The 27855-nt window shown below is 41.2% G+C and overlaps 1 protein-coding gene across 13 annotated transcripts in view; it reads left to right on the plus strand.

The window, feature by feature from the left end:
- NTRK2 (neurotrophic receptor tyrosine kinase 2) overlaps positions 1–27855 on the plus strand; it is a 402024-nt gene that overhangs the window by 122787 nt on the left and 251382 nt on the right. Inside the window, exon 14 of one of the 13 annotated variants that reach the window (XM_018052434.1) lies at positions 2070–2333. The exons of 11 other annotated variants lie outside the window; for them this stretch is intronic. In XM_018052434.1, coding sequence (XP_017907923.1) covers positions 2070–2188 — 119 coding nt within the window. In that variant the 3' untranslated portion in view covers positions 2189–2333. Of the gene's footprint in view, positions 1–2069; positions 2334–6015; positions 6456–27855 lie in introns of those variants that run through there. One more of the 13 variants, XM_018052435.1, reaches the window with a different exon arrangement.

Consider the following 27855-nt stretch of genomic DNA (forward strand, 5'->3'; position numbering starts at 1 on the left):
GTCTTAAAGTCCCCTTACACTCTCTACAGATAAGCCCCTGAAGGTATAAGAAATTATATTTTACATTTCCAGAATTTAGTTGAATAAAGCAGTATTGAATCTTGCAATATAGATCTGTCTTAAACCAGATGCATAGATTATACAACTCAATTTAAATAGCATCCCAGGATCTTGAGCTACATCGATGGTTCAATGAATATGCATGAAGATTCCAGGAATTGTTGCTGCCAGTTTTTCTCCTGGTATTTGAGGAGTTTCCCACTGCCCTTTCTCAATCATTTCTGTCTGAGAAGGGTCAGTGCCCTCTATTAGTGACTAGCACAACTTTCTTCAATAGAAAACCATAATCATATTAGGTTGAAGAGCTCATTTTTTGGGGTGCCTCAGGGCAAACCTTTAAACTTGAGTTTCATACTCCTATTAAATATTTACTTCAAACTTCAGTTCAGTTCAGTTCAGTCGCTCAGTCGTGTCTGACTCTTTACGACCCCATGAATTGCAGCACACCAGGCCTCCCTGTCCATCACCATCTCCTGGAGTTCACTCAGACTCACGTCCATCAAGTCCGTGATGCCATCCAGCCATCTCAATAGAAGTATTTGCAGTGTAAGGTACATTATTGGGCTATTGCCCAACTCAAATGATGAAAAGGCAAAGTCAGCATAGAGTGGGTCCGTGAAATTCTCTTGATTAATGTTGCAAATGTTCATGTTCCACTCAGCTGCTCTCAAACTCCTTTCACTGGTCCTGTGCACTTTCCCTGGTTTCTGCTCCTAAGGGCTAGCATCTGAGACCTCCTTCAGAGGCTTAACCTTGAACTTGTGTCACTCTTCCCCCACCCCAGTACACACACACACACACACACACACACACACACGCACACACAGAACTGAAAGTGGCTGGGAGCTCAGTACTCTGCACTCTCTTCCCTCAACTGCTTTGCTGATAACTGACTGGTTTAGAAGGAGCAAGCTCACTCCCTTGCCTTTAGGCTAGGCCAGCTCTGTTCGGTAATTCACAAGTTCTCTGCAGGATATATGGTGTAATTTACCTCCAGAGCTCCCTGTGGGGTCAGGCTGAGACTGAGACTTCACCTGAAATTGCAGCTTTTCTTGGATGTTCTTCTTCCCTTTACCGCTTTCCTCTCTCCTGGGACCCCTCCTTGGATAAATCACCTGCCATGAATGCTGCTCTCTGAGTCAACTTCTGAATAACTGACTTAAGACAGCATTTTCTGCAGGAGCTCTAAGAAATTAAATATGTTACTTGTTACTTTTATAAATATATTCAAAACTATTTTTAATCCCTTGTCTGCCAATCTGAGCTATAATCTGCAAGTTAGTGATCTTAAAATTTAATTAAAAATTTAAGTGAGGTATAGATTATAGTTATCATTTATTCAGGGAAGCCACTGTGTGCCACTTTCTTGACACATTTTCTTTGATTTTCATAATAACCTTGCATTTTAAGGATGAGTTAATTGAAGTCCAGAGGCATTTATTAACATGCCCAAGTCACAGAGCTAGTAATTGGCAGAACCACAATTTGAACCCCAAATCTTTCTGGTTTTAATGATTTAACTCTTTTGACTGCTGCCCTGCTGACTCCCTTGCCTAGTTCTACTTCTAGATGCTATCAAAGAGGCATCCCAACATCAACATTCATATGACTTATTAATATTGGAGGAAACCGTCTCTTTATTAAGTGATAGCAAAATGCATTACCAAACACCAAACTTAATTTCCCAGAATGGGAGTGATTGAAAATGATTTCTAATAAGTGCTTGAATCACATCACATCCATTTGTTGTGAACAGGGAGTTCTCTGTCCAGTTCATGACCGAATCTGGGGTGTTTCATAGAAAAACAGAATTATAGAAAAGGTGGAAAACAGAACAGGGCACCAGGAATGTGCTCCCAGAGCAGAGGATGGAGGTTTCTCTCATGGCTGTCTTTCCAGGATGGCCATGCTCAGTGCTGTGACCGTATGGTACCAGGATGCTGTTTAGAAAATGACTGTTCTGGCCCCTAAATGGAGTATCATGTTCTGATACTCTAACTCCTCTATAGGAATCATCAGTCTGTTCCAAAGAGAGATCCTTAAAGAAAAAAAAATGAAGGCTAATGGCAATGATGGCTTGGTCATCAAGATGGACTTCCATCAGCCATCTGTGTTGGAACCTGTTTGAATTATTCGTTGCTGACACAAACCCTGCACAGGTAAAAATTTCAGCAAGAGTACACAGAAACCATATCAGAAGTCTTTGAATTTTCTCTGAGGTGTTATCAGCACTTATTAAAAACTCTAGCTGTTCCCTCTTTCTCAAGTGCCCTCCTCTACTCCTTAGTCTGATTATTTCTTACTTTATCTTTTAAAGATGAAGCTCAGGCATTACTTCTTCCAGGAAGCTTTCTCTGATACTTCACAATGGACAAAGTTCTTTTTTTGTGGATTTGCATATGGGCTTCCCGGGTGGCAGTAGTGGTAAAAGAACCTGCCTGCCAATGCAGATTAGACATAAGAGACATGGGTTCAATCCCTGGGTCAGGAAGATCCCCTGAAGGAGGACATGGCAACCCAGTGCAGTATTCTTGCCTGGAGAATCCCATGGGCATAGGAACCTGGAAAGCAGTAGCCTATGGGGCCTCACAGAGTTGGACACAACTGAAGCAACTTAACACAGCATGTTTGTATTTGTACCATGAATAATCATCCAGAAAAATTCTTAACCCATCATGTTGAAAGAATATGCATACTTATTACCCTTTCCATTAACCTGAGATCTCAAGGTCAACGATTTTGTTTTTGAATCCCCGCGTCCTTAGTGCTTGTATGGTGCAAGTCAGAGTTAATGGTCAGTAAGTCAGTAAATGTCTTTTGAACTAAACTATAAGGAAAAAACAAAGATCCATGTATTTTTGGTATACATGCTATGTTATTGGAAATTGTTACAAAGCCATCCAAGTGACTTGGGCAGAAGAGACACTGAAGGCAGACACTAGAAGGCAGTAGAAACACTTGGTCAGGTTTTGGGGGCAGGAGGATCTGGAAGAGAGAGGAACTTGGGTTGTGTTCAATAGGCTAGAAGAGATTTGGTAGGCAGACCATCTGAGGGCTGCCAGGGGACACAGTTTAAAAGGTGAGAATTATAATGAAGGACAGTTGGAAAGAGAGCATCCTTTGAAATGGTAAAGGATGAAAAGAAATTTGCGTTTGAGTTCGGATAGGGTAGCCAAAGGAGCATGGACTCAAGTCCTGCTCGTTTCTTTTTTGGTTGCTTATCTTCTCTGAGTTTCTTCTCTCCCTCTCTTTTTTTAATCTGTAAAATCAACACACTAGCTTCACTTTCAGAGAGGAATTCTGATTTAATCTAAAGGTTAATAAGATAGTGCTCAGTAGATATTAAGGGTTCCCTAAAGTTTCATAAAGTTCACCTCATATCCTTTCAGTGTTTCTTGTCAGTGGCTGAAAGTTGATTAGTTGGGAAGGACAATGATGAGAGAATAGAAAGTGTGTAACAGTGGACTTGCATCCATTTATTCTTCCAATAAACATCTTACTGAGAATATACAGTGTATCAGGCACAGGGAGTAAATATGTGTACATCATTACTTGTCTTCCAGAAGTTTGTAGTCTAGAGGAAGTCTGACATCTAAGAAGGTGACATGGCAGTAATCTAAATAGCCCCATGTAGGAGGGGACTGATTTATTGAGGGCAGGAGGAGAAAGGGATGACAGAGGATAAGATGGTTGGATGGTATCGCCAACTCAATGGACATGGGTTTGGACAGAGGATGAGATGGTTGGATGGCATCACCGACTCAATGGACATGGGTTTGGGTAGACTCCGGCAGTTGGTGATGGATAGGGAGGCCTGGCATGGTGTGGTTCATGGGGTCACAAAGAGTTGGACACCACTGTGGGACTGAATTGAACTGAACTGAAGAGAAATCAGAGAGCACTTCACAGGGTTGTCAACCCTCTAGTAGAGTCTGGAAGGTTGAGTAGAGGAGGAGAGGGTGGAGAAGGCACCTGTCCTAGCATGAAGGTTCTTATCAGGTAGTTTGGATGTTGCTGGAGGAGCAGATACAAGAGGACAATGACACGAGATGATTACAGTAAGATGGACAATGACCAAAATGCAAAAGGTCTTCCTGTGTGCCGTGGAGTTCAGAATTATTCCTGAGGTCACAGGTGAGCTGCTGAATTTAGGGACTGGTCAGGAGGTCACTGAGAGGCAGGGTTAGAGCATCTCAGTGTGAAGAGTGATCTTGTTTATGTTGATTTCTTGGCTTCTGCCATGACTTTTTACTTTCTGCCTTGATTGGCTATTAAAGTTGGAAGTTATTAATAAAACTGTTCATGTGAGTTATAATAACATTACTATTTTTAAAAAAATTCTGTTTTCACAGTCTTCATATTGTTTTGATGGACTGTAAATCCTTGAGTGGTCTTGCTTATTAAATAACTAATGTGGGATTTGTTCACTTCTTCACCAAATGCTCTGGGCCAGCAAGAGACCCTTCCCTGTGATAGACCCTGAGGACAGAGAGAGAGGGAGATGACAATAGATTGATAAATGTATAGGGCATGGGGAAAATGTAGTAGTGGGTGGAGGAGGTGAGGGGAGTCCTGTTGATCTCTCTACGTGATTGCTGTGAGGAAGGGGATGAGTAAGGGTTGGTTATTAGCAAATCTGAGATGTTGTTTCTCCATTGTTGACTTTAATCTTTTTGGAATCCAGTAGATAGTAAAAGACTCTCTTTCTCTTTCTCTCACTCACTCAAAATGGCAGCATTGAAACTACATCTACCACCACTCACTGGGTGTATCTGAAGTCAGATGTAGGAAATGATGCCCCATGTGTGTTCCTTTTTCTGGCATTTCCTCAGGAGGAGCATAATATCCAGTTTCCAATCTAGAAGTCAAAGAATTGGATTTGAGAATAACAGCTCTGTATTTTTCCCTTTAGTTTCAAAAGAACATTTAGCTTTATTTTTATTGTTCTGAGTTCCTGCTCTGTGCTACCTTCTGTGCTAAGTGCCTAACATAGCTGATCTCTCTTAATTCTTCAGCACAGTGCTATGAGATAAGGTATCATTATCTTTATTTTTTAAATGGAAGGGAGGTTATATTTCACTTGCCGGAGGCCATGCTCCCCCTAAGGAGGCCAAACTGAGGCTGCCTCTGGACAGATATGCCTGAAACTCTCTGACCTGTCCTCATTTCTGCCTTTGTTTATTTTCTGTGACCTTTCTTATCTCAATGTTTTTTTTTCTCTTCCTTATTCATTTGGTAAATGTCATCTGTTGGCGCTGTGGTCACAAGCACACACAGCCGAGTGGGAAGCCCCTAGAAGGGAATATTCAGGTTTGAGGGGATAGGACTAAACAACACTAGTCAGTAACGAGGCCAGTGGCCTCATCTCCAAGGGTAGTTTTTCAGTAGGATGGATGCTTTATAAGCTAGCCCTCAAGGGACACAGGTTAACCTCACCTGTGAATCTAAACGCCCTGGTTGGAGAGGGGGCTCTGTGCCTGACACTTTTCATACTTCATCTTACTTGTCTCCTCAATAGCCCTATCTGTTAGATGTCACTGACCTCCTGGCTACACATAAGGAAACTGGAGGCTTAGGTTATATGACTTGCCCAAGGCTTGTTTGAGGTGAAACACGATAGCTTGTTTCTGGCATCCAAAATCTTCATGCCAGAACTGTCTCTGAGTGAATTCTTCAGAACACTAGCAGGGGAAGGGCTGGTTTATGTGGTCCTGTTGTCAAATACAGAAAACACAGCACCCTTTTCAGAGAGGCAGGGTGTACATTGCCTATTAAAGACCATCTCTGTTGAGACAGTTCTCAGTAGAGAAGTCTTTGAATTAAGTGCACCTCAGCTGTTTGAGGCTAGTATCCTGTGTTTTCACATCCTGAGTTTCCTCAGAGCTCTGTAGGGAGTGGCTGCAGTGTGATGGCTACTAGATGGCAGGTTTTCCTTTCTTTCCTGAATTTCCTCAGGGCGGACTGTCTCACGTTGGAGGGCTGCAGTTGCTGACGACTATGACATCTTTGTTTACTGATGTGGCAGGAAATGCTGCAATTCTTATCTGTTGGACCCAGGATTTCCTAAGCATATTCTACCACAGAAATCTATTTAAAAGCAAGTCAGTAAGCTCACCAGAAACAAATGTGTGGAATACTGAAATACGCCTTGCTGCCTTTCCAACTATCTTTTTGAAGAGAGAGTATGGAGAGGAGGAAAGGAGGAAAGAGAAGAGAAGACCAAAGAAATGAAAGAAGGAGACGGTGGAAGAAGGAAAAGGGATAAAGTAAAATTGCAACCAAGTATTTCCCGATATGATTCTAAAATAAATTTCCACCTTTCATTTATTTCTGGACCCTCTCCCATGGTTTTCAGATTGGCTCACCAACTTTTCCCCCAAGTGAATAAGATGAGAGAGAGAGAGATTGATTTATTTGGGCTGATGACACTCTTTAAAAAAGGGTCTGTGAGGCTGAGAGGCTGCCTGTGTGGGTGATTGAAACCTACGGCCAAGAAGCAAGAGTGAGGAAGTGGTCAAGTGGTCAGGTGGGGACAGACTGCTTCTCTGAGCTCTCACAGCAAGGGAGTGATAGGGTTGGGACCACAGCACAGGCCCCTGAAGCCCTGCCCACTGGGTTTTGCCCCACAGAACATTTGCTTTCCCAGAGTCTGTCTTATGTCCACATATTATGTTCTCTTTCCTGTTATGCTTAACCCATCAGCATAAGCTTTACCAGAAATACAGTTACCAGCAACATAAACTGTAAGACTGTAATTTGCTCTCTTTCTTTTATTCTTGCTACAGTCAAAAGACTCTGTCTTCTCTAGGAAGGTCTTCTCCTGTGTGTTCCCTTTGCTACCAGTTCTTTGAATAGAATGTGTTTATAATTCACAATGAAGGATCAGTTCAGCTCAGTTCAGTTCAGTCGCTCAGTTGTGTCTGACTCTTTGCAACTCCATGGATTGCAGCATACCAGGCCTCCCTGCCCATCGCCAACTCCTGGAGTTTACTCAAACTCATGTCCATTGAGTTGGTGACGCCATCCAACCGTCTCATCCTCTGTCATCCCCTTCTCCTCCTGCCCTCAATCTTTCCCAGCATCAGGGTCTTTTCAAATAAGTCAGCTCTTCGCATCAGGCAGACAAGATATTGGAGTTTCAGCTTCAACATCAGTCCTTCCAATGAATATTCAAGACTGATTTCCTTTAAGATGGACTGGTTGTATCTCCTTGCAGTCCTAGGGACTCTCAAGAGTCTTCTCCAACACCACAGTTCAAAAGCATCAATTCTTCTGTGCTCAGCTTTCTTTATAGTCCAACTCTCATATCCATACATGACTACAGGAAAAACCATAGCCTTGACTAGACAGACTTTTGTTGGTAAAGTAATGTCTCTGCTTTTTAATATGCTGTCTAGGTTGGTCATAGATTTTCTTCCAAGTAGTAAGCGTCTTTTAATTTCATGGCTGCAATCACCATCTGCAGTGATTTTGGAGCCCCCCAAAATAAAGTTTGCCACTGTTTCCACTGAAGGATAATTCATAACAAATATTCATATTTCCCACATTTAAGTGTACAAGCACTCATAATCATGTATTCAAGAATGTTTTCAGTATTCTTTCTTAGACCAATGTTCAGTGATTCATATGGACTTTCTGGGTTGGTGGAGATATTTTTATGAAAAATGTTAGAGCTTATACAAATATCAGAGTGTTAATATGCATATAATATATATTAGTTATTGCTAGACCCTTGCTATCAAAGTGCAGTACTTGGACCAGCATCATCAGTATCACTTGGGAAATTGTTACTTGGGCTTCATTCCAGACCTACTGAATTCAAATCTGCATTTTAATGAGATTCCCAGGTGATTTATATGTTCATTAAAGTTTGAGAAGCCCTGCCTTAGAGTACATACAGGACATTAAGGTTAATCTTCATTTTGTTTATGCCCGTTTTACCTAGCTTCTTATGGCTACCTTTAATAGAGTGAAACAGCTTTGCAGTTTCTATCCCAGTAACTTCATTGTGGGCTGTCTTATACATGATTGCCCAAGAGAGCTATAAAGAATCTCTGAGGCACATAATTAGTCCTCATTAGGTAGGTAGGTGGGTAGACAGAGATATTAATATAGATATAGATTACTTTTTTTAAAGCTCTATCAGTAGCAGGTATTGAGAACAGTGAAGGGTCTTAGATTTTATGCTACTTGCAAGTCAACAAGTTGGTTTGCCACAATTTCATAGGTGACAGCAGAAGACATGAGACTCCTGAATCAAAGGCCTGGGGCTTTATTACTCTTTCCACAGGAAGTGGCATGAGCAGCATGTTTACATCAGTTCTCTCTGACCCACATCTCTTGGAGGTGATGCAGATGGACCCAGATAGAAGTCTGCACATATTCTGGGTGGTGTTATAGAAAAGGACCCCCATATTTAGGGAGTCTTGAATTTTAAAAATATGTTCATCATTGTAAAAGTCATATAAAGTATATTATTCTAACCATATTTATCTGTATAGTTCAGTGGCACTAAGAACATTCACATTGTTGTCAGCTTTCACCATCATCCATCTCCTGAATTTTTCACCTTCCTAAACTGAAACTCTGTCCGCATTAAGCACTAACTCCCCATTCCTTCACTCCCTGGCCCCTGGCATCTACCAATGTATTTCTGACTCTATGAATTTGACTATTCTCAGTTCAGTTTAGTTGCTCCATCGTGTCTGACTCTTTGTGACCCCCTGTAAATGGATTATCTTGCAAAGTAGTTGATTTCATTTGGCTTTGAATGCCTAAGTAGAGGCTAAATCTTCCAGAAGATTGCAGAAGAGATTTCTTCTTTGACTTCTGGTGTTTTTCTCTGCTCTCAAAGAATTCAAGTGTTTGGAGAAGACCAATCCATTGCAGAGCAGTCATAATTAATGCTGATATATATATATATATCAAACAGGCAGGTTCTTTACCATATATATGTTGGGCTTGTTTGGTGGTAAAGAACCTGTCTGTTAATGCAGGAGACATGGGTTCAATCCTTGGGTTGGAAAGATCCCCCAGAGAAGGAAATGGCAACCCATTCTAGTATTCTTCCTGGGAAAATCCCACAGACAGAGGAATCTGGTGAGCTTCAGTCCATGAGGTCACAAAAGTATTGGACAGGCTTAGCAACTAAACAGCAGCATCCTACAAACAGATTGTACCTCTTTTTTTTTCTTTCCTTGTGCTATACTGGTCCTTGCAAACCAGAAACAGGGACACAGACATAGGGAATCTGAATCTTTTAAAGTGGGCAGTAAACACACTTCTCCTTTGCTCTGAAGATATTCTATCTCTTAAGGCTGTTTACCATACAAACATCCTTAAAATGATAATCCAGAACCAATAGCAGTGAGTGCCTCTCAGTGTAAGATGTACAGAAACACAAGGAACCCACAGAGTGTCATCATCCAACCATAGATAGTAGGATATCTTTATTATTAATTTTAGGTCCAATAGTTTTTTTAGAAACCATGGGAAAAAAAGTATTTCTGAATCCCTAGATTGTACTGAGGGTTGATTCTATCAGGAAGACTCTAGGAGGTAAATAACTTCTGGTCTGGGCATTCAGCTAAGCCCATTACAGGAGGGGAGCAATTTATATTAAGAAAACAGAATGTTTGTGTCTTATGAATAGTGGGATCACCTATGGTGCTTTATAGTGTGGCTTGCACTGTTTAAGTACGGAGCCTGTTCTCATCCTCGTTTGACAGATATGACGTTAACTCAGAGAGCTCTGAAGAGACTCTGAGAGATGTTTACAAAATTGGCAAATAGTACAAGGGAGAGTAGCAGAGGAAAATTTGGACTAATGGTAACTTTTTAATACATAAGTTTTGTTGCCTGTAAATGGATTATCTTGCAAAGTAGTTGATTTCATTTGGCTTTGAATGTCTAAGTAGAGGCTAAATCTTCCAGAAGATTGTAGAAGATATTTCTTCTTTGACTTCTGGTGTTTTTCTCTGCTCTCAAAGAATTCAAGTGTTTGGAGAAGAGCAATCCATTGCAGAGCAGTCATAATTAATAATTTTTTGACAGTGAAGATAGTTTGACCATTCAAGTTTGTTTGTAGAAGCTTTTATTTTCTATTTCACGATCTTCTACAATAATGTATGTTCTGTTTGCCCTGGAAATTTATAGATAAATTTACCTTGAGGCAGGATCATGGTCTAAATGATTTTTTGTAGTTCATTTCCAACAGCATGATTGTTTTCTTCTTTTTAAAAAGTCTTCCTTTACATTTTGGGTATCACCAGCTTAGCTATTTGCTTCCTTTAAATAAACCAACTGCCAGCTCAACTTATTTCTCTTCTATGGAAAGGCTGGTAGGTGCCATTTGATTGTCACTGATACTTCTAGAAAAGCATAAAGCTGCTCAGGTGCCAACCAGTGATGACTCCTTATAAATGGGTTATCTGTAGAATCATAATGACATATATTTGGAAACCAGACACCTGTGTTTATGGATGAATGAGGAGCATGGTGAATCCTCTTAGCACTCATGAGGCTTTGTGCCTCCCTCTTTATGAGACTTACCCTGGAATTCCCCTTGGGCTTAGTTTGGCTGCAGAGCTCTGTGAAGTCCCTCTCTGGAGCGCTTTACTGCTGTGTTGACTGAAACAATTTCCCAGAGTTTAAGCATCAGCCCAGACACTGCAGTTCCAGTGAAGCTCCTGAAGTGCAAGTCTCCCTCCTGTATGAACTGCCCAGCTCACAGACCTGGGCTTCACAGGAACCCTTGTAATGTTTCCATCTTTTAGCCTATCTGTACCCATTATATGAGCCTGACATAGTGGACTGACTTGCTCGCCTTTGCCTTCTCTCCCACAAGCCTCGGAGGAACAAGTAGAAGGAGCTGGCTTGTTTACTGAGCCCACCCCAATGAGATGAGCTCTTCCTGGCCTCTGGCTTTGCCCAGACCTGTCTCTTCTTCCCTCAGCATTTACTAGAAGAGAGGACCTTGAAGTTAATGCAGACTTGAGTGCCGCCTTCCCACTCCCTTGGGTGGTATTGATTGGGAGGATTCAATTATTTATCAGATTTATAAAATGTTCATCTTGCCAAGGTCTTTGGGCACATGGACAAGAATAAAAATATTAATGAATAATAGTAGTAAAAAAAGCCCACCAAACATAGATGCACATTCTGATGGGTCTACATCAACTCCGTTGGAAACCTGGTAACACTGATTCAGAGCTTCCTTTACAACTTTTTTTTTTTTCTTCTAATATGATGCACCCATTTCCAAGGAGGTTTGTCTTCCAGCATAAAGCAAATGCATTAACAAGTGAAAAGATGGAATACATAGATTTATTGCTTAAGGTCAGGCCAGACTGTAAAGACAATTCAACTGCCATGTTCAAGATGTCAGTTTTCAACTACCTCCTCCATCTTGCCTTTGTTGAGGAAAGCAAAAATAGAAGTTGATTTTTAAAAAGAGGGTTTTGCATTAACTGTCCCAGATTTTTGTCTAGACACACTGAGACAAATTATCTTCCCCACTTGTTCTGCTAGTGGGGAAGATTCTCTGAGAAGGGTGTGCTGTGCCAGCCCAAATGTCTGCTATGCATTCTTTTGCCCTTGTCAAGGGGATGTCTCAGTAGTGATGAGCTGTTTCAAGCAGGGTGCTGGTGACTTATTTGTTCTTCAGATATTCTTCAGTAAAAGGGAGATGAGGTGTTTAGTTAGATAGGAGAAGAGTGTGTAAGTCTGAGGAGCTTTTCACAGTATGTTGCATCTGAAATCTTAATGCCACATAGGACTTTTTTCTGGTGAAGGCTCCTGCTCTGTTTCTATCTATTGCTGAGACAAGCGAACAGCAGAGGCACCAAGAAGAAATCAGGACAATTCTTTTTTATTAGCTTGTTTTTTTTTTTAAACTTTATTGGAGTGTAATTGCTTTACAATGTTGCATTAGTTTCTGCTGTAAAGCAAAGTGAATCAGCCATACATACACATGTATCCCCTCTTTTTTGAATTTCCTTCCCATTTAGGTCACCGCAGAGCATCGAGTAGAGTTCTTGTGTTATACATTAGGTTCTCATTAGTTATCTACTTTATGAAAAGTAAAAGTGAAAATGTTAGTCACTCAAATCATGTCTGGCTCTTTGCAACCCCATGGATGAATGTAGACCTCCAGGCTCCCCTGTTTACGGAATTCTCCAGGCAAGAATACTGAAGTGGGTAGTCGTTCCCTTCTCCAGGGGATCTTCCTGACCCAGAGATTGGATCTGGGTCTCCTGCATTTTAGGCAGCTTCTTTACCATCTGGGCCACCAGGAAAGCCCCATCTATGTTATATTTAGTACCAACAGTGTGTATATGTCAATGACCAAATGGCCATGACCACCAGCATTAACAACCTACATCACTAATGGGTCAGAGAAGACCCCTAGCAGGTAGATTTTGCAAATAGAAAATGTCACTATAGAAGGGACTGTATGTTATTTTTTTTTCTTTGAAAATCTGGTTATGATTAATATGCTTGCCATTAGGGACCCTCTGGGCTGTGGTGCATATCAGAGTTCCATCTGTACAGAAGAAAAAATATTTGAGCTATACTCTCAAGTGGAAAAGGAAATGGCAACTCACTCCAGTATTCTTGCCTAGAGAATCCTGTGGACAGAGGAGCCTGGTAGGCTGCTGTCCATGGGGTCACACAGAGTCAGACATGACTGAAGAGACTTAGCACGCATGCATGCATTGAAAAAGGAAATGGCAACCCACACCAGTATTCTTGCCTGGAGAGTACCAGGGACAGGGGAACCTGGTGGGCTGCCGTCTATGGGGTTGCACAGAGTCAGACATGACTGATGTGACTTAGCAGCAGCAGTATCCCCTCAAGACAGAATTGTTGAACTAAGGTCTATAGATCAAGTCTGGCCCATTGTTTGTTCTTGTAAATAAAGTTTTATTGGCACAAAGCCCTACCCATTCTTTTATAGTTTGTCATTGACTGTTTTTATGCTGCAGAGTCAGAATTGAGTAGTTATGACTGAAACTGTGTAGCCTCCAAAGCCTAAAGTATTTGCTATCAGGTCCTTGACAGAAAAAGTTTGCTGACTCTTGCCTATGAGAGCAAACAGCAGTATAGCTAATAAAATAACAATACTCTACATATTAATATTTTGTAACAGGCTGCTGATTTAACTTCTTTTGGTGGGTGCATGAGCAGTAAGATGCAGACAGAAGGCAGTTCTAGTTGAAAGGAATATCAAGGCCCAATGCTCTGTTGCAACTTTACCTTAAGCATCTGTGGTCCCTGCTGTGGATGTGTCTGCTTTCTATACAAAATTGAAGACTGTTTAGAAAGAGAGTGAGATATGTTCAGAAGTGCCATCAGGGTCAGGGGTGGTGCTAGATTTCACTGACTAATAGTCTTTACTGACCAGTTGATTTATAGTTAAAAGTTAGTGTATCACATGATTAATAGGTAGAAATGCAAAGTATGATACCTGGGATTTTTTTTGTTCTGTAAAGAAAAATGGGAAGTTTTCTAGGTCGTGTGTGGTAATTTCAGGAGTATGACTGATGTTTGCTTATCAAGAACAGCATCAAAAAGGAGTGATGATGATATGGATTCTCTCAGGAATTCAGTGTGTGAGCCCTTCTGGACGATGTGTGTTATGGCTCTACACGGAGTTTCTTTTTTATAGAGGACTCTAAGGATTCAGAGTATAAAATGGTAGATGTGTGATCTTTGTATATGCTATTGTTCTTTCTTCCTCTTTTCATGGCTTTTCCAAAGAAGGCCAGCCCTGTTTCTGTCTTCCAGTGTCCAAGCCTACATGTGCAAAGTAACTGTGTTGTCCAGTCAGAAGAAAAGATGACACAATGCTTGAGAAGCAGGCATTTTAAAAAAATAATAATCTTTGCTTTTGTGGGGGTCTTTTAATACTTTTAGGATGTGAAAGAATTTTAAGAGAGTACCAGCTAGAGCTCCTCAAATTAATCTATAATTAATGATATCTCCTAAAATCAGTAGTTGAGTTGCTCTTGAAATGCATGTTTTGTTGATACATTTGTTAAGTTCATAATATTCTCTAATGTATCTTACCTCTTAGAATATAAGAAAAACTTTCCTATACTCATAGTACATCTTTCCATATATAGAAAGCATGTGATTCAAGAACAGCCCACACTAGAAGACTCAGCCTTTTTGCCTCCTATTGAAAGTGTGAATGTCTAGATTCATAAACAAATTATGTGCTTTAGCCATTTCAGTATAACATTCTTTACCTTGTATCCTGTTGCAAACAGTTGAAAAATATCTGTTTTCAATGAGATGAATGCCCTCTGGTGGAAACATCACCAAACTTTTGTACTTGGCTACATTTGGGGGGCCCCGGTAGGACTGGTACAAATATATCAAGCATAATCATGGTCAGTGTAGGGATATAATTGACATAACTTAGACGTTTCTTTGTTATTTTAAGCATATGAAGTTGTAGGCGTCTCCTCTGTATGGACTGAAAACAAAAGATTCAACAAGGAGCTAACTAACCACTTATTATGATAATTCCTTTAGTGCCTTTTACTTTAGCATGAGAATCTCTCAGCTGGTAAAGTCATTTGTAAGCAGGGCCATTTGTAATGATTTTTTAATGGAAGACTTTCAGAGAATACCTTAGAGGGTGTTTTAAAACTAAATAGTTGCATAAGAGAGAACTGTTTAAAAGAGTATATGATAACCTGCTAGGAAAAAAGCCAGTGGAAGGGAGGAGCAGGTTTTGGCATTGAAGTTTCACCAAATGACAACTTTATGTCATTTGTCTCATTAACTGCCAGACAATTCATCTTCAGTTCAACAGGGAATGCTTACCAAGCCAGGGATGTGGGCCTGCCAGAACTCAAGTTTTTTATAGAAAGCTTCACTTTGGAAATTTCTAATCTGAACACACTTGAAATCTAGCTCTCAGAAGACTTTGTAAAATCATTTATAAGTAAATAGGGAAAGGAGGCAGCAAGAGTTAAGTATGAGGAAGTGGCCCTTCTGTAGGGGACAGAATTGCAAATAATTAAGAGGTTGTTTGTATATTTTGTTGAGTTCCATTCTGCCCAACAACACCTAGTTTTACTGTGACTGTAGCTGCAGCAGAAAAGTTGTAGCTTGTTCTGCTCCTCCCTTTTTTCCCACTTGGATTGGATGGAACTATTGTATATGAAAAAAAAAAAAAAAACCAGTCATCAAGGACCATTTTGTATTGAAAGACGATGTTCTGCATACTTAATAGGCTGAATCACCCTTTCCCTTTTCAGATATGGCTCATGTCCACTAAGCCGTGGACACAGATGATGAATACCATTGTACTTGTCATATCACCAAGTACCATATTTTCTGAGGCAGTGACATTTCTTTGCCTCAGCATTTGTAAGGACTGCACTCTGGAGTCTAACAGCCTAGCCTGATAGTGTCTGTTCACTTGCAAGAACTTACAGATACGTTAATGGCTTGGTGAGAATTGACTTCTGCAAAATTAGGTTTCTTAAACCAGTGCCTTTGATCAAGCTCTGATGCTTAATTTTCTGTTATCCACTGACTTGTGTCCTGAAGTGGGTGAGCGTATGGGATTTGACTTCTCTAGTGGGAAAGATGGGAGAAGGCGATGGTACCCCACTGCAGTACTTTTGCCTGGAAAATCCTATGGATGGAGGAGCCTGGTAGGCTGCTGTCCATGGGGTTGCGAAGAGTAGGACATGACTGAGCGACTTCACTTTCACTTTTCACTTTCATGCATTTGAGAAGGAAATGGTAACCCACTCCAGTGTTCTTGCGTGGAGAATCTCAGGGATAGGGGAGCCTGGTGGGCTGCCGTCTATGGGGTCACACAGAGTCAGACATGACTGAAGTGACTTAGCAGCAGCCAGCAGGCAGCAGCAGCAGTGGGAAAGATAGATTGTATGTGAGAGTCCAAGAGAGGCTTGCTAAAGCTTCTTATGGGAGAGCTGCAAGAATTTCTCAGATAAGAAGTGCGTGACTGATATCGTCCTATGGATACCCTTTTACTGGGTATACCCCACAAACCCCAATATGAGAAGCCATCAAAGTGTCATATATTGATAATAAGCACTCCTGATGATGTTTCCATTCACAGATGTTTATTTAGGAAATGTTGGGCAGCCTGTGAAGGGACATTTTGTATGTACAGGGGTTAACTTTCTCTTGACAACAGTCTCTATCTCAATATATTTTGTTGAAATGGTTTTGAACCTTAAGCAGTGTTACCCAGATTGATCATGCTTGTTGTTTACTCAATTTGGCTCTGAATAATTCTCAGATATTTCTCTGAGTCAGATTCACCCTAAGAGGTTAAATGTTTGCTGTCATCTCTTCCCACTTACCTTCATTCATTTATAAACATGTGTCTATATTAAGCATTGGGTCAGATGGCCCCATCTCTGAGGAGCCTATACTTTATTGGAAAAGTAGAGAGTCAATGGATACTTTAAGCATAATTTGGAAGGTATTTTGGGAGAGGGTAAGTGAAAGATTGCTATGGGAGCCTTGATGAATATCTAAACTTTAGAAACTGTCCTAAAGATGAATGCTGGAGGGGGCTTTGGAACTGGCAGAGTGTAAGAATTGGGAGAGGGGTGGGAAGAAGGAGGATGGGAGGATTCTAGGTTGGAGGTTCCTGTCCCAAGGCATGACTATATCAGAAAACTTGTGGCATTCATACATTTGCATGGACTTCGGTTTAGCTGAGTAGAGTGAGTGTAGAGAATTGGGCAGAGAGACAAGAAGGGAGTTGGGGAGATGAGACGACTTTGGAGGTCCTTGGGTAACCCATGGATAGGATTTATCCCAAAGGATTTTGCATGGCGGAAGTGTCTCAGTGATGTGTATGTTGTATAAAGAACACTTGGGGCAGTAGGAAGAGTGGGTAGGAGGGCTGGGGAGCAGGACTTGAGATAGGGCTGCCAATAGTGTTGACCAAGTTCAAGTAATTCAAACTGCTATTAGCATGTTTTCAGGGTAAGATTTAAGAAATGAGTTCCTCAAATGTGTGGCAAAGGCAGCATGGTAGAAGGAAGCAGTGTGGCCTGATGGAAAGGCATGAGCAGAGTCTGGCAGATCTGGGTTCAAATCCCAGTATGATGGTTACTAGCTGTGTGGCTTTGGGTAGTTTCCTCATCTCTCAGCTGGCTTTTCCCCTTCCAGACAATCAGGGTGATGCTTCTTCTTCAGAGTGTGTTGAGAGTGAAATGAGTTTGTATCTGTGTTAAATGTGTAGCTTTTGGTAGCTGCTCTTGAAGGCACGTGTGTGTGTTTGGGCATGTGCACGAGGAGAGAGAAGGCCTTCATCTGGATACGTAATTTCTGTGTGCTGATTCAACACTGTTCATTTCCATGCTACACACTCAACCAATATTCCTTTCATGGTTGCCACATGCAAGGTCCCAGGCCAGGACTCTGTTCCTCTCAGTGACATCTCCTGAGGGGTGGGGCCAGAGAATGTTTATCAAGTAATTAGTGTTTGCCTATGATGAAGAAAAACAACCCAAAGTCCACTGAATCAAAATACCAGAACACACTACTCATCTGGGTTATTAACATTTTAATTCAGATCAATTGGAAAAAAATAACCCTTTGGGGGCATCATTCATATCTTATTGAGTATTTTTTCCTTCTCACAATTTAGTTACTTTGAGAACTGAACACTCATAAAATGTTTTTGTGAACCCAGTAGAATCCATTTTCTCCAGGAGGTTGGATAGAGAGAGGAGACAGAGAGTCATGAATCCTATTTAATTTGATTTCATGCATTTCATGAGAAAAGTTCCCTTCTTTATCTTCTCATCGTATTTCTCCTGAGACCTATAAACAGATGGTGTTAGCAGCAATTTAAGAATGCAAATAGCATCACAGAAGTTTTAGGAAGGTATATCCCCACTTCTTTTCCCTCTTAATACGACAGGAATGATAAACCCCAAACCAAAATCATGCTCTACTGGTCAAACCAAGTCATTTACTGCAATAGGATGGCTGCCCCAGTCCAGCTGTCTTTTTCATCCACCCTGGTTAGAAAACAGTAACTATTTCTGAATCTAACGAGTGTATTTGCTGAATCATCAAATATTTGTGAAGGACCTGCTATGTAGATGCATGGAAAAAGGAGTGATTATGAAGCTAAATAAGTAGTAACCCTTGCAGTCAAGTGGCTTCTGTATGGCTCAAGGCCAACATAACTAATTTTTAAGAAGAGAGACAGAGGTATTGCTGTGGTCCTCTAGAGAAAAGGTTACTTTTTGCTCCTGCAGAGGGGTGCAATGGGGGGATGGATCAGGAGGGAGGGGATATATGTATGCACATGGCTGATTGGCATTGTTGTGCAGCAGAAACCAAGATAACATTGCAAAGCAATTTTACTCTAATTAGAAAAAATAGTTAAGCAAAACAAATGTACTATACTGATATAAATTGTTAATAATAGGGGAAAGTGAATGTGCAGTACTTGAACACTTTTCTTTCTGTAAATCTGAAAGTATTCTAAAATAAAAAAATTATAATACTTTTTTAAAAAAGAAAAAAAAAGCTTTCATAGAACTGGGTCTCCAAAATACTGTCCTAAAGAAACTTTCAGTCTGAAAAATCCCTAATTACACAGAGTTTATGACATATGCTTTTTAACAGTATATTGAGTCTTATTTTTTCCTATGAAATTTTTGTTTTTTAATAAATTGCATTAGAAAAATGTCCTTGGAAGGCATTCACTGTTCTTAAAACATCAATTTAGAAAGTCAGGGAAAGCTCCTCATTGCAAACAAAGGATGGACTGAAGTTTCTTTCATTCCTAGCCAATTTGGTGACTTACACACAAGTACCACACTATCAGAGCCTCTCCCCTGGCATCGTGCACCAGAATTTATTGTACCTTTGGTCTGAAAGGAACTGAGAAATCTCTTATAAACATGACCTGAGAATTCCAAAAGTCATGCATACTTTTGTGCAAAACCAAGGCAACCGGAGCCTGTGAGTCCCAGTGTGAGCCCTTAGTCTCTACATTGTTGGTTGCCAACCCCAGTCCTCTAAGAGTCTCACATTCCCAGAGTCCCCTGGGGATAATTAAGGTGGTGAAATTTATGTCTTCCTTAAAATAATCACCACCATAAATAGTTATCAATTTTTGAGCCTTTGCTTTGTTCCAGAAATGACTCCATACTTTATATGTATTATCTCATTTGATAGCCTCAAAAATCTCATGAGTTGATGAGGAAGTACAGATAAAGCAACTAAAGATACAGAAGATGAAGTAACTTGACTGATGAGTGGTGATACCAGGATCTGAATCTGGGCAGATATCAGTTACAAATTTTCAGTGGCATTCAGTATTAGTATTATTTCTTTTCATTATTCTTTTCTACTTCCCCTGCCCCTTCGTTTTTTTTTGATCCTTCTGTCTCTGCTTCTGGTTACTTTTTCTGTTTTTCTCCAAAATAGGATGTGTTGTTTTCTTTATTTTCATTAAGCTAATCTTTCAATCTTTTTTAGCTGAATAACCAGAAAAATGAAAACTTTATGAAAAGAAAGAAGCTAGTTCTAAACTGAAAAAGGGACAGTGGGAAATAAGCTGATTTTTGAGAAAGATTTTATGTTGCAGTGTTTGAATTCCAGGCTTCCAACTCCCAGAGATCATCACACATCTATGATTGCAAACACCTTGTCTGCTCTAAGGAGCTGTGGACACCCTGGGAGTGTCGGTGTAGGTAGTGGTTCTCTAAGAATCAGGGGTTTCTTGATAAGCATCTTTAAAACCCACTCTTAATTTTAATCTCCTTTTTTTTTTTTTTTTTAAGTATTGTTCCTGAACCAAGGGGGAAGCAGTTCTGTTTCCAGGCTGGTCAGATTTTTGGAAGCTTGAAGTGATGCTACCAAAAACTGCCTATTCAGAATGGCCTGGTGCAAAATGATCTCATGTGTAATGACACAGACAACTGAATGGGGCTAGCTCTGGAGTCTCAGATCAAGGAGACATGATTCCTAGACTGAGCTAGGCACTGGCTCCTTATACATGTGTGAAATTAGGATGATATGAACAGGTTCCTCATGTATTTGGGGGGCTGGAGCACAGTGAAATGTGGCTGCCTAAACAGTAATGACTGTATGGATAGGCTTTAATAAACTCTGTATGTTCTTACTGCATCTCATTTTCACCCGTGTAAAGTTAGGCAGAACACTGAGTTTTCAATTCCAGTGCCCATCCTTTACTAGCTGTGTGACCTTTGGTGAATTTTCTAACCTCTCAAAACCTGTTTTGAATTGTGAGAATGAAAGAATATCTATTAGATGCTCTTATGGTGAGTGGGATAGGGTACAGAGAGGCAGTCAGGTTAATTCACTAGTCAGTTTCTTGGGTTTTAGCTTGATCGCCAGCATTTACTAACTTTGTGAGTTTGGCCTTGTTCCTCAACCTTTCTGTGCCTTAGTTTACTCACCTCTAAAAGGGAATAATGATAATATTACATCCAGGGCTGTTATGAAGATTCAATGAATTAATACATGTGAGGCACTTAGAAGACAGTTTAGTGTATGGTTAACATCACGTATTAGCTACATTATTGCACATATAGCAAGCATAAAAATAACATTCAACAAGTTTATTATTATTAGTCTTAATTATTATAATCACTATTATAAGTGGGCTTCCCCAATGGCTCAGCAGGTAAAAAATTCGCCTGCAATGCAAGACACAGGAGATGTGGGTTCAATCCAACCACTCCAGCATTCTTGCCTGAAAAAATCCCATGAACAGAGGAGCCTGGCAGGCTACAGTCCATGGGGTTGCAAAGAGTCAGACACAGTTGAATGACTGAGCACACACACATGATATTTGATTGTTTTATATATATACATATATATATATATATATATATATATATATATATAGCATGCTGCTGCTGCTAAGTCACTTCAGTCATGTCCGACTCTGTGCAACCCTGTAGACAGCAGCCCACCAGGCTCCCCCATCTCTGGGATTCTCTAGGCAAGAATACTGGAGTGGGTTGCCATTTCCTTCTCCAATGCATGAAAGTGAAAAGTGAAAGTGAAGTCGCTCAGTCGTGTCCGACTCTTAGCGACCCCATGGACGGCAGCCCACCAGGCTCCTCTGTCCATGTGATTTTCCAGGCAAGAGTACTGGAGTGGGGTGCCATTGCCTTCTCCCATATATAGCATAATATAATAAAATATTACCTTTCAGAATTAGAATATTTTTTAAATAGTAGTAGTAATATATGTGGGCTTCACAGGTGGTGCTAGTGGTAAAGAACTCACCTGCCAGTGCAGGAGACAGAAGGGATGGTTCAATCCCTGGGTTGGGAAGATGTGGAGGAGGGCATGGCAACCCACTCCAGTATTCTTGCCTAGAGAATTCCATGGACAGAGGAACCTGGTGGGCTACACGCCATAGGGTTGCAAAGAGTTGGACATGGCTGAAACAATTTAGCATGCACGGTAATATACTTGATAAGAAAATGAAAATGAAATTTTTTAAAACCCCAAAAATGGGAGGAAAATGAAATCTAAATTAACAAGAATGTAAATTTGGCTGTTATTGATCAGATTCGTCGAGGCCCTTTTTTGACATTTGGTTGAGTGTCTGTTCTTTATGTGGGCTATCAAGAGGAGAAGTTCACCCTGGAGAAGTATTTGCTGAATGAATTTGCTGAAAACCCAGTCAAAGAGAGCAGTGTGATACACTGTTATCAGTGTCTGTTCTGGGGCCTCAGATGGGAGCTCCTCTGCCCCAGCTTCAGAGACCCAGGACGGTTTTATGTAGAAGAAAGTACTTGAGCTTGGCTGTTGAAGGCAAGAGTCCCCCAGGCATGGAGGTGGCAAAGGGAAGTCTCTGTAGAGGTTTGAACTGAGGGGTGAGGGCAGGGTCGGGTGCTTTGGGGGAACGGTGTCATGTGTGTCTGAGACACGAGATGCTGGAGGACAGAGAAGTGTCAAGTATTGTCCAGGTAGACTGACCAAGGACAGGGGACAGAGCTGGAGAGGGCGGCCAGGTGGCCTAGGATGGACTTTTTCTAGAGGGAGCCTGGAGAGAACTTTCAGCAGGAGAGGGACTTTGTCAACCTTGAGTGTTACCAAGTTGAGTGCAGATAAACCCAGATCCTTCCAGAACAAGTATCTGTTTCTAGCAGAAAGAAACAGAGCAGAGAACACAGACCAGAGCCCAGGAGGGGGTACGGTATAGCCGTGGGTGAGCTGCCAGAGGATGAGCATCGGGGAAGCTTGGGGACCACAAAACTGTGGAGGGGGAAAGGACGAAATGGTCAGATGGAGGCTGAAGATGCCTGATGGTGGTGTTAGAGGAATCCAGGGAACAGAGACATTTAGAAATAGTCTGTGCTTACCTGTGCTCACCAGTACTGAAGGCCCTAGCTTGATCAACTGGAAGAGGCTGGAGAAAAGGCCACTGAGAAGTTATTGCCAAGGCCTTTTGGTAGTATCAGGGCCCAGAAGCCCAGAGTCAAGCAAGTTGAAGACCTGTTTGGTTCTGCCACGGCAGGGGCTGAGGTGTCTGCCGCACCCCTGTGACGTGAAGAGGTGAGAAGAAGCAGGGAGGCTTGTAGGGACAGATGGCAGCTGCTGGCTGTCCTCAGGTGCAACCTGAAGAAGTGATCACTAGGCGAACTGGCTTCAAGCAAGCAGATTGTGAAATTACTGAGCAGTTGGGGAACAGCCAGAAGTCCTGGGGAGGTGAGCTGAATTAATTGTATTCATGCCAGGTCTTGATAGCCCAGAGCTAAGCCTCCGAAGCATTGGCTGCATAGAGTGCGGAGGCAGAATGCCTCAATGACTTGGCCCTCAGAGGCAGCTGCCATGTATCCATCAACTGAAAATGCCAACACTCAGGGCTTGGTCTAGAGGTGGCAAAGAAAGACAAGTTTGCATCATAGAATCTCTGAAGGTTTGAGCTGCAAATGGGGGTCTGAGGCTTCCTGGTTCCACCTTCTTGGGGAGACAAGCCCAGAGTGACCCTGGGCTTGCTGAGGTCAGCCTGAAGTTAGTGGCAGTCTTAAATCCAGGAGGGCTTTCTTGCCCGTCTGCCTTCCACCCCCGCTGCAAGTCTCTCCTCTCTCTTCACTCCCTGCCTGATGCCATGTCTTGCCTTCTGAAGACAGAGGTTGTCAATCAAGCTCATCCTAACCCTAAACTTCCTTACCACTTTGCTGTCTTCCTACCCATAGCAGCTCTTGCTGCTCTCTTCCTAGGAGCTTGTTAGGTGGTTGGTTAACAAAATAGCTTGTGTATATTGTGAGTAGGTGTCTTTCCAGGTGGCTCAGTGGTAAAGAATGCATCTGCCAATGCAGGAGATGCAGGAGCTGTTGGTTCAATCTCTGGGTCAGGAAGATCCCCTGGAGTAGGAAATGCCAACCCACTCCAGTATTCTTGCCTGATAAATCCATGAGTAGAGGAGCCTGGTGAGTTACAGTCCATGGTGTCTCGAAGAATCAGACCCAACTTAGCAGCTAAGCATGCACATTAGGGACACGAAACTGAGCACTTTAGGGGGTACATAGTAAATAGCTTGTGTATTAGAGATACATAGTAAACAGTTTGTATATTCAGTCAGTTCAGTTCAGTCGCTCAGCCGTGTCCAACTCTTTGTGACCCCATGAATTGCAGCATGCCAGGCCTCCCAGTCCATCACCAACTCCCAGAGTTCACTCAGACTCACATCCATCGAGTCGGTGATGCCATCCAGCCATCTCATCCTCTGTCATCCTCTTCTCTTCCTGCTCCCAATCCCTCCCAGCATCAGAGTCTTCTGCAATGAGTCAACTCGTCGCATGAGGTGGCCAAAGTATTGGAGTTTCAGCTTTAGCATCATTCCTTCCAAAGAACACCCAGGACTCATCTCCTTTAGAATGGACTGGTTGGGTCTCCTTGCAGTCCAAAGGACTCTCAAGAGTCTTCTCCAACACCACAGTTCAAAAGCATCAATTCTTCGGCGCTCAGCTTTCTTCACAGTCCAACTCTCACATCCATACATGACCACTGGAAAAACCATAGTCTCGACTAGACAGATCTTTGTTGGCAAAGTAATGTCTCTGCTTTTCAATATGCTGTCTAGGTTGATCATAACTTTCCTTCCAAGGAGTAAGTGTCTTTTAATTTCATGGCTGCAATCACCATCTGCAGTGATTTTGGAGCCCCCCAAAATTAAGTCTGACACTGTTTCTACTGTTTCCCCATCTATTTGCCATGAAGTAATGGGATCAGATGCCATGATCTTCATTTTCTGAATGTTGAGCTTTAAGCCAACTTTTTCACTCTCCTCTTTCACTTTCATCAAGTTTATATATTAGGGATATGTAATAAATAGGTTGTGTATTAGGATGTTGATGGATGTAGTAGATATGTTTCTCCCAGACAATGCATTCTCCCAATTACATTTTTAATATGGATTTCTCCCTCGTTCATGGACACACTCTCAGTCTGTAATCTAAGTGGTCTATATGCCAGTCTCAATATTCTATTGGAGAAAACTTTTAACTAGAAAAATGAAGTCAGGCAAACTTTTAATTAAAAATTGTTCTCTTCTTTGCTGTTACCTTCTTAATAGATTTCTAAGGGAGACTTAACCATCAGCCTCACAGAAGGAGCAAAAATTAGTAAATCTTTCCAAGACAGTTGTTCAGTTGATTGTGGATCAGTTTTTCCTTGGCTATTTTAAGTAGTGGGAAAATTGCACTTTCTTCTCAAACATGAATACAGAAGAAATATGACTGTTTCCCACCAAGATGTGAGGGTGAAGATTCCTGGCTTGGGTGAGGGATGTGGGAGTTGAATAGAAGAATAGAAAAGGAATCCATTAATGATTTAGAAGACTGCTTCATTTCTCTACCTCTGTAACAGAGAGACAGAGCTTGATCAATATCCTCAAGGTCACTCATGCTTGGTATTTGCTATGTCAGCTAGTCTTTTTTTTAAGTTTTGAAAACTATCCCATGCATCCATCCCAAAAGGTTTGGGTGGATGTAGTGCAGAGAGATAGGATTTTATGGAGCCGATAGGGATGTTGAAGGAGATGGGGGTCAGTGTGGTGGGTGTATAAAGGGGAGTTTACAATACAATTTCAATGAGTTGAAAGACTAATTTAGTTCAAGATTGAAACTAGAGAATCAATGGAGAAATTCCTCTTATAATTGCTGATCTGCACCAATAAGGCAACCATTATTGCTAAATAAAACCCTGGCTGTAATGTGGGTTTATTAATACTTGTGTCTCCTCTTCAGTTATTTGTGTTATATTTTCATTGGCTCTTTCCTTTTAAACATAAACATTGCCCCCTAGGGATCTGCCTAGTCATGTCATTTTTTCTGTTTATTTGTTGTTGTTGTTTAGCGACTAAGTCATGTCGACTGTTTTGAGATCCCATGAACTGTAGCCTGCCAGGCTATTCTGTCCCTGGCATTTCCCAGGCAAGAATACTAGAGTGGGTTGCCATTTCCTGCTCTAGGGGATCTTCCCATCCCAGGGATCGAACCTGCATCTTCTGTGTCTCCTGCATTGGCAGGCAAGTTCTTTACCACTGAGCCACTTGGGAGGTCCTCTGTTTATTTATTTCAGTATATATTGGCTTAGTTGAGCTTATTAGAATAAAGGTTCTCTCTGACAGACTGCTGTTAGAGAAATTCAAGCATCTTATTCTTCTGCTGAACAGAGCAAGTGTGGTGCTCTTTTGGTACCTTATGACGGGGGCTTTGATGGTTGTACAACCCAGCATCCAAATGGTGATCAAGAGATGAAAGGGGGCCTGGCCTATGGCTCCTGTTCGTCCAGCAGTTGTGTTCCTTTTGGTCATCTCATTGTTTGAGGACTCTGGCCAGAATATCTATATTAACACTTAGAGTTAACTGCTTTTGTCCTAGTATTTACTTATATTTGCTTATGTCTCCTATCAGCCAAAAAGGGAAAAAACAAACAAATGAAAAGAGTCAAATAACTGGCCATTCTCTCTGCAGTATTCCAAAGCAATCCTTGGTTCCATGCAGACTCAAAGGCAGGCAGAACTTTTACTTTTAAAAGTTTCTCACCAGAGAGTTTTTCTGACTATGGACACCTCAGGGGTAGACACCCTGAATAGTTCCAGAGAACACATGTGGTTTCCAGTGAAAATACTATGCAAATATTTTCAAATGCGTTCTTGACTATGGTATTTCCTCTCTATTCATTGCCCTGAAGAATGATGTTTCCTTATTTGTTGATATTTAGGGAAAAAAAAAAAAAAAACAACAAGCGGAGAATTTCCTCTTTGTGATTGGGTCTTAAGATCATATAAGGCAACACCCTGGAGATTAAAATCTCATATTTTATGGAAAAATTTTTATAATTGTCTCTGAGTTTGAAAGACATTGTCTAAAATGTAACTCAAGCTTGAAGAATGTCTAGACTTTCAACATATGTAACCACTGGGAACATGGGAAAACAACAAGTGGTTTAGATTCAGATGGGAAGTTATTTCTTTTAAACCTGTCAATGAGCAGATAGGCATTTGAGGGGAAGTCTCTCTTCCCTAAGATTCCCCAGCCTGGGAAGAGAAAGTTCAGTTTACTCCCAGTTCCCAACATGGAATGTGAAAAGAGAAAATCTGATTGTTCTTTCTTCAAATACTGCTGAATTATCCTCCTAGCGTTAAGTATCAACCACGACAGCAATTCCACTGTAGAATATTATGAGCAGAGTTAATTATAACTGCTTAATGAGGCAGATCCCAATTTTCTGTAGATCATGAACCTTCATACATTAAAGGAGAGAGACAGTTCGCATTTTTATTCAACTGACATTTGGTTAATATACTTCAAACAAGTTTCGGATATACCAAGCTGATTATGAAATAGCTTTGCCCTGTTCATAAAATGCTTTTAATAAAATGAAAAAACATCCATGTTTTTCTTATCATTTACCAGCTCCATGATGTCATTTTCAGTTTATCAAGAGACCGCTCTGCAAGAAATATCATTGTATTTCTCTGAAGGTCACTAGGTTAGTAAAAAAGAACTAGCTTCTACTATCAGTCACATTGAGATTAAAATCCCTTCTTTGCCACCTGCTATCGTCCTGGAGCAGTAACAACAATACTGCCATTTGCTGAGCAGTTATCAGTTTGAGCCATATGAAATTATTACTTTCCTAGGCTAGGATGTGGTTAAATAGAAGCCTTTTCTTCTGGTTCAGACTAATGCATGTGCTAAGCCGTCCATCTAGGAGCTTATAGACAGATATTCTTTCATCTGGTTCTTTCAACAGTCTTAAGAAAGTTGTAAGTATCACCATTTACAAGTGAGAACACCTAGCCTTGCCCAAGATTAAGAAAGTTGCTCAATGTCACAAATTAGTAAGGTGGAAGAGACTTAAACCCTGAGCCATCTTTTGACCTCAGTGTTCCACAGCCTTCCTGTGAAATAGATATTATATCAGTTCCCTAGTCCTCGATTTCCTCTTCTGTAAACAGGGAAAGGATTTGCCATGAGGATTTGAGATGACATGTGTGAGGGTGTTCGTTATGTGATGGATTAAAGTGGAGCTGTCATCACCATCAGCACCACTATCCAGGTCTAACATTCTACACACTCAAAGGTGTGTACAGAATGTGCACAATCAGACTATAAAGGAAGTCAACTGTCTGTGTGTGTGTGTGGTGTGTGATCTTTTCTATTTCCAGTAGCTCTTTGCACAAACTATAGCAGTTGGAGCCTAACCCTTGCACATGCACATTGCCCACTTTGCTATTTTCAAAACAAGAAAGAAATTGCACTGAAACTACCC

Source organism: Capra hircus, chromosome 8 (assembly GCF_001704415.2).
Source record: "Capra hircus breed San Clemente chromosome 8, ASM170441v1, whole genome shotgun sequence".
In the NCBI taxonomy this organism is placed as follows: Eukaryota; Metazoa; Chordata; class Mammalia; order Artiodactyla; family Bovidae; genus Capra; species Capra hircus.